Consider the following 12,673-nt stretch of genomic DNA (forward strand, 5'->3'; position numbering starts at 1 on the left):
CCTTGTTTTCCCTCTCCCCGCAGGACGGTCCCGCGCCCTCCGCTGTGAAGAGCATGGCCGTGACTCTAGAGCAGGCCCGGCGGGTGGGCTATACCTGCCTGAAAGCACTCCTCAGGTTCGCTTTTATGGTCGCCAATAACCTGGTCGCTATTCCGTCGTACGTCTTGTATTTAATTATGCTGCAGCCTCTCCGAATGCTGGATAGTAAAAGCTTCTGGTATATCGAAGGAGTGTTATTTAAGTGGCTTTTAGCTATGGTGGCTTCCTGGGGCTGGTGGGCAGGATACACAGGTAAGAATGTCTCATTAATTTAAAATGTACTAATATAAAGATGTAAATAAGTGTTAAAACTGAGATGTTTTCGCATGGGGATGTGTAGGGGAATGTCTGAACATAGTGGATATGTGGGATGTTTTTCTTTCGGTTTTCTTACACAGATGCGTTGTGTTTCTGGGTTGAGATGCTGTGTACTGAAACGTTTTTTTAAACCATAGCTAGAAACTTAATATGTGTTAGGGGTTTCTCAATCGATATTTTGTCTTAGTATAAATGAGAAATATGATTTTTCCTGAGTATCTAGATCACTTTATTTTAGTATTTCGTGAAAAAGGTACATCTCTTCAAAACAGAGTTGATTTGTACTGTGCATGTAGCTGACAGATCTAAACTTTTCTTTATTAAGTCTGTGCATCTCTAAGTCGTCTTCCCTTAGAACTATCAGGACACAAGGCTAAGAAGTGTTACACGAAGTTCATGTCGGAAGAGTAGGTCTTCTATTCCTTGCAACAGCGACTGTCTTCTCTGCTGCTTCAGAGTGAAGGGAAACAGAGGGAACCTCTTTCATTTGAGTAGTGATACACAGTATTTCTCAACTGTATGACTCTTCATTTACTGTTAGCAGAGCTAATTACAGTATCTGTAGTGTTTTTACCCTCTGCATGCTTGGTTTGTGGTTATTATTAAACTTGGTTTTGCTCATTTAGTATTCATAGGCTCATCAAGGTGATGGACTGAACAGAAATATTAAGGAAGGCTCTAGTCTTGTCCTCGAATGCACTGATTTTCATCCTGGCTGCTGCACTTTGTGCAAGAGAAACAGCCATCAGTTCTTTGTAGGTGCTTAGAAAAGGGAGGAAATTAATCTGCTGAGTGCTACATATGAGCAGGCCTCCTAAAATTCTTTCCCTCTCTTCTGCCCAGGCTGCATCTGCAGGTCTTGTCCATGTAAACAAGGAAAAAAAGGAATGGCAGCACGCAGCTCTGGAGTCTGGTCAGACTCCTGATTTAGTCAGAAAGTCAGTGTTGACCCAGACGGAGCACTCTTTTTGTTAGGCAACAAGAGCTGAAGCTTCTGTGATAATGTGCCTTTTGATACCCTGTCGTGTGCCTTTCCGAGATGCACAAAGTTTCTGTGGATACTCTAGGTGAGCTTCTAGTTCTTCTTAAGGAGATGGCGGCAGCAGCAGCAAGCTAGATTCTGGTCTGTCGGGCTAGAACTGTTGCAACGTTGCACTGCTTCAAAATTGCCTTGCCTGGTACAGCTCAAGCTTATCCAGATACGCTGTTTAAAAATCTTTTTATGTGTTTGTATTTGCTCATTAAAAGAAGTCCACATGGTGTTTGCAGTGGCAGGTACATTTGTAAAAGTCTGCTTTATGCCTTAAAGCACAAATGCCTTCCAGAAGGAAGGATCGACTTTTAAGGTGTTGTGCGTTTTATTAATTGGAAATGGGAAAGTTTAGGGGCATAATGGTGATGTTAAAGTCATACAGCTTATGGCCCTGAGGATTCACTGTGTATATTGAATGTGCTAGTTAAAATTCAAGCCATTGTCCCATGACATTATGGTTGTCAATTCCTGAAGGCAGTTTCCTCAGGGTAGTTCTACCGCTGACTGCAGAACTGTGTGGTTTCTTTTGCCTATTGCTTGGAAAGTGGTCTTAGCATGATCTGCATATCCTGGAGTCTTCCTGAAGCATCTGTTGATTGGCGTTGCTCATGTATCTTGACTATTTGAAATTGTTTGTTTTACAGTCTTGAAATGTCTTAGTATATTTGTTTGAGCTATCATTGATGAACAGCTACGCAGAAGTGTTTTATGGGATGGTGTATGGGTAAGGAGGCCCTTCTTTTTGCTTTTCACTATAAAGCATGGCTTTTGGGGAGGATTTTAAGCAAATGCTTGTCTGAAGTTTTAGTTTAAATACATTTTATTTGACCTGAAGACATTATTGTGTTTTATACCGAAAGCTACAAAATAGCAAGAACAGCTTATTTCTTTGTCCTTTCTTTAACCTCATCAGTGCTCACCACCACGTGCAGAACAAACCTGGGAAGTGTATCTTTCTGGCTTCAACGTATGTTAGCAGAGCAATTTACATGTTTTTTTTTCCAGATTGACAGATTTATACAAGACCATCACTAGGTCCCCTCTTTTTTATATAGTATGACATAACTAATTCAGAACTGAAATTCTACTTTGTTAGAGTTGGTGTCCAAGACTTGCAGTGGTGCATCTGAAAGAGACGTTTCTCCAGGATTCTTCTGTTTTCAATGCCAAAAGCTAAGTCAAAGATAGGCTTTGGTATCTTCGATCTTTGCAAAAGTAAATACAAGATAGTAGGTATGCATGGGTTCATTGGAAAGATTAAAGATTTTTCTTTCGAGTAGCAGAGTAGTTGGTGAGGGCTTTTTTTGTTTGTTTGCTCTTTGTTAAGAGGGTAACCAGCTAAATAAATTTACTTGTTGTTTAATTGGAAGGAGTGTTCTGCTTCAGTTGTGTTGAAGGTGTGTTTTAGTTTTTTAGTTTATTTACTTTTTCCCTTTGCAAGCTTGGGTCATCTGTTGGGTAAGAAGTGACATAAACCATTCGTAATTTGGGACTTAAACTCAACCTGCAAAGTAGATTCAGGGCAGACTTTTTTTACTCCTGTAAGTTTGTATGTAATGTGTAGGAGAGAGCTTGACACCAAATGAAGAAAATATGGTGAGTGCTAACTTATCCTTCTGGGCTTTGCTGCTGTTGTGTAATTGTTAGTATATTTTATTGAGTATAGCTGGAAGAGCTGAGGAACACTCATGAACTAGGTCTGCCCTTCTCTTCCCCACCCGTGCCTAAACCTGTGGTTTTGTGTTAGGATCATAGAGGATTTGTTACAGAAATTACGTGATCTGTGTCCATATTGGCAGCTCTAATCTGTGCTTTTTGATAAATGTAGGTGTTTCTGTTTGCAGATGCACTTGATGTTATGTAAAGAGATAGCATATAACTGGACAAGCAAAATAAAGAAAGGAATGGAAGAGAAATTGTAGAGGTCACTCTCCTTTCTCTAATCTTTTTCTTCTTAAGATGCAAGTATGAGAGAGAACTTGGGTATAATTGGTTGCCTTTGATTTTTAAAGGGCAAGTGTGATAAATATCTGTGTTCTCTTGAGCTCTGTAGTGCTTCTTATGAAAATGAAAACTGAGTGTCTTTTCATGAAGAATGTTCAGACAGTCTAGCAATATTATTTTATTTTTATATGATTTCAGAAAGGTCTTCATATAACTCTAAGTCTTTTTTAAAGGCTTTTTATATAAATTTATTGCTCTCCTAGGAGCTATTCAGTTAGGGCACTTGGAATCTGCATATTAGTGTGATTTGAAAGGCACCTTTGAATAATACTTCTAAATGTTTTCCTGCATTTGTTGGAAGATGCATTCTAAAAAAAGCAAACTCGAGAGTGCTTGTTCCTTTGTTGGCAAGTACCTTTTTTCTCCTGCTCTGTAATTTGTCGTTTAATATACAAGTACACCAGATAGCACTAAATAGTGCAGCAGATGTAATGGGAGGGAGATGGAGCATATCAGTGGTGGTGAATTTCTGATGACCTTTTGCTCACTTACAAAACTAGTTTTACAGCAACCGTCTTATAGATTTGATCTTCTTTGGTCAAGTAACTATTGCAGACCAAAGTTTAATATCCCTGTATCTAATCAAATCACCAAAAATAGGACTGCTGGAGAGAAGCTTGCTTTGCTTGATTACACTCAAACAAACTGTTTTGTTGCCTTCTCCTGCTGTCTAGCTGCAGGAGTACGTGTGAGCCTGTGATAGCGTTGTTGCAGTATTGCAATTAAGAGTCTCTAGGACAGCAGAGTAATGGGTTAGCAATGCAGTCCTCATACTCACTATGCTATCTTCTACTTCTCTCTGCTCCACACAGTCCCACTGCAGGGAGTGGTGCTGTGTGCCCAGCCTGTGTCTCTGACTGGGATAGGGAGGAGCTGGTGGAGAGTGAGTGTCCTCTGTCTGCAGCAATGTCAGCTCCTCTGCCTGTCAGAGCACCAGGGGAGAGGAGGTTACATGTGATCAAGAGGGTTCTGTGCACCTTGGGGAGGGGTTTTCTTGAGAGTTGTGCTTGGAATATTTCACAGCAGTGAAGAGGACACCTTGACAAAACCTTCTGTTTCAGCCTCTTAAGGACACACACTGTCTTGCAATAATGTTGGGCAGGTTGATGGGTCGTGGACTGATGAAAGAGTAATACTCCTCTGTTACCACACACAAAAAAGTCTTAATGGTGTGAGTATGCTTGCTAGTATAATGATGCAGTACTTAATTAAAAGTGAACTAATCCTATGGTATTACTATTCCATGTCAACTAGGATGGTGATTTTAAAAGAGTATCTGTAAGAACTGTCAGGTTTTGTCAAGTGAGAAAAACTTCCCTTTCTTCCTCCTTTGTTATTTTTCCCAAGCAGAGTAAAACTGAGATTTTGATTTTTAGTTTTCCCCCCTCTTTTCCCCTCAAGTGATTTCATTTTAATTGAGTGGTTTATACATATGATTAATATGTGACCACTCTATAGTTTTTCAGCAGTCATATTTTTCTTTTGTCCTTCTAATTCAAAATGTCATTTCCATTTTATCAGCCAACAGCCTCAACTCCTCTGATCTTCTAAGAATGCAAATATTTTTATCTTCCAGAACTGTGAAAGATACAGGTGGAGTTGCTGTGACAACACTTCCTCTGTGCAGGCAGCATTCACTGTCTGCACTGCTTCTCATGACAAGTCGGCCCCTCTCCTTGGGCAGGAAGTGCAGCAGAGGCTGGAGGACAGCAGATGAAATAAAGTAAATTTTTTGCCCCAAATAAGGCAAAAGATGTTATTTCAGGAGACATATCTGTACCCCTAACCCTGACATTTTTTCTGCCCTCCTCAGTTCCTACAGTGTGATTTTTCACTTGGCAGTATTTTGGGTTTGGACCTGGTCACTACTGTGAGGACTGGGCAGGGAGAGTCACTGAGGAAACAACTTGTGTTTTTGAGGTCAGGCAGTGTATGAAATGGAGAAACAAAATTGTTCTTGTTTATGTTTTCTTTGAATGTGCAAAAATACCTGATGTGACTTAGTACATTTGGGTAGCAACGTACCACACGGAAACTTAGTTTATGCTGTGGATATGTGTTGAGTTTTTAGGCAATCACTGACTTAAATGAAGCTTTCACTGATGTGTAAGTTATGCTGAGATCAAGCAGGAATCTTTGGATTTATTTTGATGTTTGTAAGAGGAAGTTTATGTGTAATTTGTGAGCTGTCTCGATAAGAAAAGGTCAGAGTTGAAAGAGCTGGGGACATCAGAGCAAAGGCTCATTGTGCCTTTGATTAAGAGGAGGTAATGAGTGCAGTGAACTTCGTGTCAACTTCTTTGTGCAAGTGATATGTCTGTAAAGAGTGCTATACGGTGACCCTTGTCCTTTTTAGTAACATGTGAAATCACATCAGGAAATTCCCATATCTCCTTTTTGGAACATGAGTTACAGTTACCATACTTTTTTGTAGTTCATCTAGTGTCAGCAATGTGTCAAAAGCAGTAAAGCTTGTCTGTCATTTATCATTTAACTGTAAAGGATCATTCCAAAAGATTCTGAATTTTATTTTCAGAATGATACTGCCTTCTGGCACAAAACTTAAGTTAGAGCACACACTGTTGTTTTTGTTGTTTGTTGCTATTTAAGTCCTTTCTGCATTTTTTTTTGTCAGTTGGTTGGTTGGTTGGTTTGATTTTTCTGTTTGGGTATTTTTGTGTTTTGTTTCTTTTTTGTTTTTTTTGTTTGTTTGTTTGTTGATTTGGTTTGGGGTTTTTTGTTTGGGTTTTTTTGTTTGTTTTCTTTTTGGTTTTTACAGTCTCTACTCGTGTTTCACATACTCTGGATAATACAAAAGCTATTGCATGCATACCAAATGTGTCACATCAGCCCAACGATAGTAAAGATGAAATTACTGATTAATACCTATACAGAAAGGTGTGATTCTATACTTTGAAGTCCAGGAATGGCTGTGGGATGCTTCTGAATTAACATATTTGCAAATAAAAGACAGACTTCTAGTAATTTTGGTTCTATTCCTCCTTATGGCTGAGTGTGCTATTTTTTAGCATGTGTTTTTATCTGTCCTGATTCTTCTAGACCTTTGTTTTTAGCACATTTATTCATGCTAGTCGTCTTCTCCCGTTGTTACTGATTGAGTGCCTGAAAGGATATGACTAAGAATACTTGAGAGATGTGTCTCTGTTCTCTGTACCTTTTCTTGTTCCTTCTCTTGATGGTAGGCTTTTAAGAACCACACGAAGTAATTACAGGAAAGCTCTTGTACAACTCTGATTGGAGAAGCAAAGTCTTAGTGGGTTAAATTATTTGTCCACAAATTCCTTGCAGTGTATAAAGAAGGAATTCTTTTTTCACTTAAACAGTGCTATCATGTGTATATTGAAACATGTCAGAGGTGATGCCTTTATGTCAGAGATGCAATTTCTCATTCTCATTTAACGTAACTGTTCTAAAGCCTAGAAGTTCTAGCGCTTTTCAAGAAAGCTGAAGAAAAAAATTAGAACGTTTAATATGGAGAAGACTTATTTTCTCTGACATTTTGTTCGGGGAAATTACTTTTTTTAAATGAGACTGAAACAGATGAAGAGAATACACCACTTTCCCTTTTTCATTTGGGGGTGTGTGAGGGACAAAGGACCTTAGGTTCTTCCTTGCCAAAGATTGGTTTGGCAAGGTTTTAAGCTGCTGAGAAATGGAAGAGTTGTGCAACCTTAATTACACAGGGTAGTTAGTAAATCCTTTATGGAATATAATCCTAGTGGTGTAACTTTCCAGTGTGAACTGAGCCAAACTACAGCTCCAAGATACATAATCTGCTCACGTTTGTTACAGTGGGATATGAACTCTGATGCTTAAGGTGACATGTCAAATGTGCGATTGCACAGGCATGTAATTGCACTGCTGTTGCAGTCAGCACAGTTGAGATAAAAGTCCAGCCACTTGTGTTTGCAGCAACAGATATATAAGGCTAATACCTAAAAATGTTCTGTGACACCAGTGGGGAATTCTGCATATGGGGCTGTTCCTGTTTTTTCCTCTCCTCCCACGAGCATTCAAGCAGAGGGTGCCACTGAAGAAAGCCAGTCCCAGCCTTTCAGACTCATCCTACCACCATTGCTGCAGTTTTATTGGCCAAGTGTTTAATGATAGTGTTGTGATCTGGATCATGGTCCTGATCCACACTAAAACTACCCACCCCCTTTTTTGCTGGGTGACACAAGAGAACACAGTTCCTAACCCATTTCACTTTGTGGATGTGGTAAAAGAAGGTAGGTACAAATAGCAAAGGGAAAGAGGAAGGAAATGCATCTTTTGGAGACAGTACCAACTTTAATGTATTTTTCGAGTTACTGCTTATGGCCTAAATTCAAGAGAGCAGCCCTATGCAGAATAGGGCTTTTGTATATGAATAAAATGTCAGTGAAGTAGACTTCATCATCTTTTCTTGCTTTTTAGTTATAACTGGTTAATGTTTATACTGGAAAAGTGCCTTCTGCCAAGTTCCTTTAGAGAAAAAAACTAAGCTTACAGTGAGAACAAAGGACTATGATCAACTGAAGACTGGTTGATAAAGGAATAAGATGACCAGTGTTCATTTGATGAAAGCTTAGCAGTGGGGTTCATATGAAGTTTTGTATGTATACTGTTTGAATTTATCAGCTACAGAGACAAATATAAAGAACTTCAAAAGTACTTAAACTGCATGAATAGCCAACAAAATGCAGAAGTTGTTTAGTGTTGAACAATGAAAAGTAATAAACATTTAAGTAAAGTAGCAGTTTAAGAAAGAGATGAGTGTCATGGTGGAGAGCTTAGGGAAAGTTTTGTCTCAGTGCACAACTATACCTTCTGTTATAAAGTATGTAAAGATCAGAAGGGAGAGTAATACTAAAAAATATCAGTGGTTCACCTTCACACTTCAGTGGGTTTTGTCTTGATTTTTCTAAAGCTGTTGAAGAATTAAGAAGGGTCTCTAAGAGGGTCATCAGCTTCATTAGTGCAGGCTGAAATCAAATCAGAACCATTTCATTCACAGCTGGACTTGAAGCAGAACTGAATTGGACAACTCAGTGATTCTGTTTCCTGGGCAGAATAAAGTGGAAGAGTCACAATCTCCTTGCCTCTGTGTAAAGAAGGGGATTTTTAGTGTCCCCATTGGAAGGTAGAAAATTGCAAGTCTTTAAGATTTAATAAGACAGCAGTGCCTAGAGTTTTTATTTGTTTGTAATTTTTTTTAAAATACTTTCATTATGGCATTTCATAAATACTTTCCAAGATATTACAAATGGTGTTACTTCTTTTGATTCGTACAACGTACTCTGGAAACTTCTTGTTTAACTGTTACAGTTTTAAAAGGTACTGTCCCTGTTTAAAGAGTTTAATAGTTTATAGCTTAGGGATTCATCTCAATTTTGTGATTTAAGTAAAGGAGTAGAGGAAAGATTAGTAGTTTTATTGCTGCTTCTCGCTTGTGTAGAACTAAAAATAGAAGTGGTGGTCTGAAAGCAAGGGCCAGAACTGCTGCTGTTTGGGAGGACATGGTATGAGTGCTTGTGGATGTGGGGTTTTTTTGGTGACAAAAAGGAGGATTTTGACTGTTTGTTGGGTTTTATTTTTTAATTTGGTTTAATTTGTTTTCTAGCATCCCAAAGTTACAAATGTGTGGAGTCTCTGTGGAAGTCATAGTGTCTGTGTTTGCTTGCCAGAACTGGGAGAGAAAAAAACCCATCAACATTAAGAACCTGTACTTTTGGTTAATTTAAGCATCAGTTGTGTTTGAGTGTGGTGTTGAGGGTGGGCCACTGAACACCATTTTAATGTAATTTTGTGACTTGGATATTTTATTACCTATGTAGGTAAATGTGACCATGTTTTAAGTATAGTTTCCCAATGTGATTAAGCTGCTTGTTTAACAGCTATTCTTTCTCTCACCTCTCCCACACTTGCTTCCTTGCAAATCTGTCTGTGATTGAGCATATGGTTCAGATTTCAGGCACAATGGTGTTCTCCTGAGTTTTGTGAAAATTGAGAGCTGAGCAGAGAAGAGACCCAGGTTTGTGCCTCAGCTGAAGGTAGCACAGGCAGACTCGGACTCTGTGTATCTTGTTTGACATCTGCTGTTTGCTCAACCAGTGCATCGATGATTTAGGGTTAGCCACAGTGCCAGCATATCTTGTCCACCCTCTTGAGGAGAAGGTGGTTAGACAACAAATTTTTGGGAAACCAGGCTTTTCTTACTTCTGCTTCTGGAGCAATACAATTATCTGGCAATGACAGATGGTGCTGGAAGCAGAATCCTTTCCCGTAGATATTGTTTAACCCACCTTGCTTATCACAACCTTTTAGATCCAAAGGGTATATACAGAAAACTGTTTAGTCTTAGTATTAGGAAAAAAGGCTAAGTGGTAAAAAGAATTTAAATTATTGAGGTTTTTAATGCTTTCTACTCTATATTAAACAGGAGTTGATGTAGCCTCCTAAAAGAAGGGCTTAAAGGACATCAACCTGACTGAAAGTTCATCCTGGTTTTGGCTGGGTTGCTGTTAATTTTCCTCTTAAAACCATGACAAACTCTCAGAAAAGAGCAGTGATGCTCAGATTACTCTAGGCAGGTCAGAGTCAAAATCATTTATGAATATGACCCAGGGACATTTAGAAACATGAAGGTCAAGGTGTATTTGAGTATATTTGGGGAGACCTGGGAGAAAGCTATGGTGTGGGTTGTAAATGGGAGTCTGCCAGGAAGTGTTCTGTACCACTGTGTAGCACAGGCATTACCTTAGGAATGTGGCCTCCTGAGTTTTGTACCTGAACCTATTCTGTTTTGATATGCATAACTATATATAGATGACCTGGCAAATCTTCAGCTCTGGTAACTGCCAGTTTCCTTTTCAAATGCATTCTTCTTTCTCATCCATTTTTATTTCCTGTGGTTGTCTGTGGCATAAAGTTCAGTTGTTGCTCCTGTCAACAGCATTGCTTGGAAATGAGTATAACTGTGGCCCATGTATGTACTAACACAGAATGAAGAACCTATGAAGTTCAGGTTACATTTGTAAAAATGCTTTCATATGCAGGTATGGTTAATATAAATGTCTGTTAAACGTCTTGCATGTAGTGGATTATGTGAAAACAAACAGATGAATGTTTTTTTGTATTTGGAACTCTTCTATTTACATCATCAAACCTAGTACTTTTGTCTTATAAACTAGTAACAGAGGAAGGGAGTGTGACAACAGCAAAGGCCTTTGCCCAGGTAATTCTTCTGTCTTGGTTAACACATCTTGAAACACTCAAGATCATTTGATGTCTACCTCGGGCTGCTGGAGTTTGACAAGATTTCTACAGGCTGGAGAAGCACTTTTGTTCCTCACCTATTTCAAAGGGAGAAAATATTGAAATATACCTCTTTTTTCTTTTATTGCTTACATTGTCTGCAAATGTTTTAACAGCCTAGTGAACTTTAAAAGCTGAAATGCAGAGCTGAGTTCATGTAGCCATAAGTGGCATCACTGCGTCACTGTAGGAAGGCAAAGAGTTATTTGGGTGGCTGCTGTGGGAAATAACTAGTGGGTGGCTTCCTCCCTTCTTTTCCAGTCCCATTACCACCCTTTCCTGATACTTTGCAAAAAACATGTGGTAAAACTGAGTGTCTGGTCACTCACTGGGTTTGCTTTGGGGCAGGGGTTCTTTGAAGAGAGCATGGAGGATTTGGTTGGATAGGTAGAATTTCATGTTTGAACTGTATTGAACAAAGCTCTTACTCCATGGGAGTGCTAGGCTTCTGTAGCTTGAATAAATCTTTTTTTGCCTAGTTTTCTTTTAATCTGAAATAAAACTGATTTGTAAGACTTTGGGCAAGAGCTTCAGGATTCAGCCAAGGCACTTGTAGCCACAGATCATAACAAGTTGCATGTAAAGTGGTTACAGTGCATACTGTTGCTCACAGACTTCAGAGTATTCACATTCATCATTTAATTGTAAAGCAGAATTTTGAGTCATAATATCTTCTTTCATTTGTGGCACACTTGCTGTATTTGAAATGGAGAAGACCATTTGCTGAGTCTTCTACAACTCTGTTGTTCAACCCCTTTATGGGTGCTCTCCAGAGAAACTGCTCTGCATTGAAGTAGTTTTTAATTGAAGTACTCAAGTCTGTTCTTTTTCTTTTTTTTGTTCCCCAGCATTGTCTACTGTCATTTTTACTGTTAGTTCCCAATGTATAGAAAAATTTTTTGATTTGAACTGTGGATTTTTTTTGAATTTGAGGAGCAAGAACAGAGAGAGGAAGAGGAGCCTCAATTACTGCCATTGAAGCAGCATGTTTCACAATTGGAGCCTGGGTATTTAATTGAAAGGTGCATTGAATATTAGTCTGTGCACTGAGGATGAAGGGTAGGTGTTGGAATCATCCATTCAGAATGTTAGAATAAATTTGTTTGTATAGAGTCTGACCATTTTCTGTTAGTAAAAAGTACTACTGAAATTTGCAGTCGTGACTGTCAGCCACAAATCCAAGGTACTTTTTACAGTTGTCAGCAGGTGTAAGAAGATTATTTGTTTTGTAATAGTAACAGATGCTAGAGAGCTAAACTTTTTTTAAAATTAGGAACAGTAAACTTTCTGCTGCTGCTTTGAGGTACATCAGCTAGAACAATATAATGAGGAGGCTGTTTTTTCCTGCTAATTACTTAATTTGTGATAGCCTGAGTGTGCCATTAAGGCATCACTTCTGGTTTTATGATGATGGATTTCTGCTTACCGTCAACCTGAAACCTGGCAACACAATTTTTAAGAGTTGCTGAACTGGTATAGGATAACTTGGGGTAAATTTAATAAGAGGCTTTGTTGTTTTGAATCATTGGTTGTGTCATACCAACAGAAGTAATATTTATGTTCCCAACTAGAACTTACTGTGGCCTCTTGTTTTAATAATGGGATTTGCATAAACAGAAACATAAAACTAAATAAATATAGGATTTTGCTGTTATATTTATTTGCATCATTAGCTTCTAATTGGTTTTTGATTAAATTATTTGATGAAATTTGTGGTGACTTAACATCATTTTCCCCCCGGCCTTTATAAAATCCATTATTTGAAAAAAATTAATGTAGTACCTAAAAAGTCAAAGGGACAATGTTTTCACAGTTCTTGTTCATGTTATAGCTTCCGTGTTTTAAAGACTGTTATTTGTAGCATGGATGAGAAGTTTTATAAAGTCCTTAAAACCTGATGGTGGAAACATTTAAAGCTTCTTTTAAAAGGTTTGTCGTTCTGCTTTCTTACATCAGCATCCA

The 12,673-nt window shown here is 38.5% G+C and overlaps 1 protein-coding gene across 2 annotated transcripts in view; it reads left to right on the forward strand.

Annotated features, from left to right (window-relative positions):
* The first annotated feature begins 15 nt into the window (after nt 1-15).
* LPGAT1 (lysophosphatidylglycerol acyltransferase 1) overlaps nt 16-12,673 on the forward strand; it is a 65,463-nt gene continuing 52,805 nt past the window's right edge. Inside the window, exons 1-2 of one of the 2 annotated variants that reach the window (XM_018085181.1) lie at nt 212-291; nt 1,201-1,424. In XM_018085181.1, coding sequence (XP_017940670.1) covers nt 1,397-1,424 — 28 coding nt within the window. In that variant the 5' untranslated portion in view covers nt 212-291; nt 1,201-1,396. Of the gene's footprint in view, nt 292-1,200; nt 1,425-12,673 lie in introns of both variants that reach the window. The other variant, XM_018085179.2, reaches the window with a different exon arrangement.

The sequence above is a fragment of the Manacus vitellinus genome, unplaced genomic scaffold (assembly GCF_001715985.3).
Source record: "Manacus vitellinus isolate BGI_N305 unplaced genomic scaffold, ASM171598v3 scaffold_8_pilon, whole genome shotgun sequence".
NCBI classification, from domain to species: domain Eukaryota; kingdom Metazoa; phylum Chordata; class Aves; order Passeriformes; family Pipridae; genus Manacus; species Manacus vitellinus.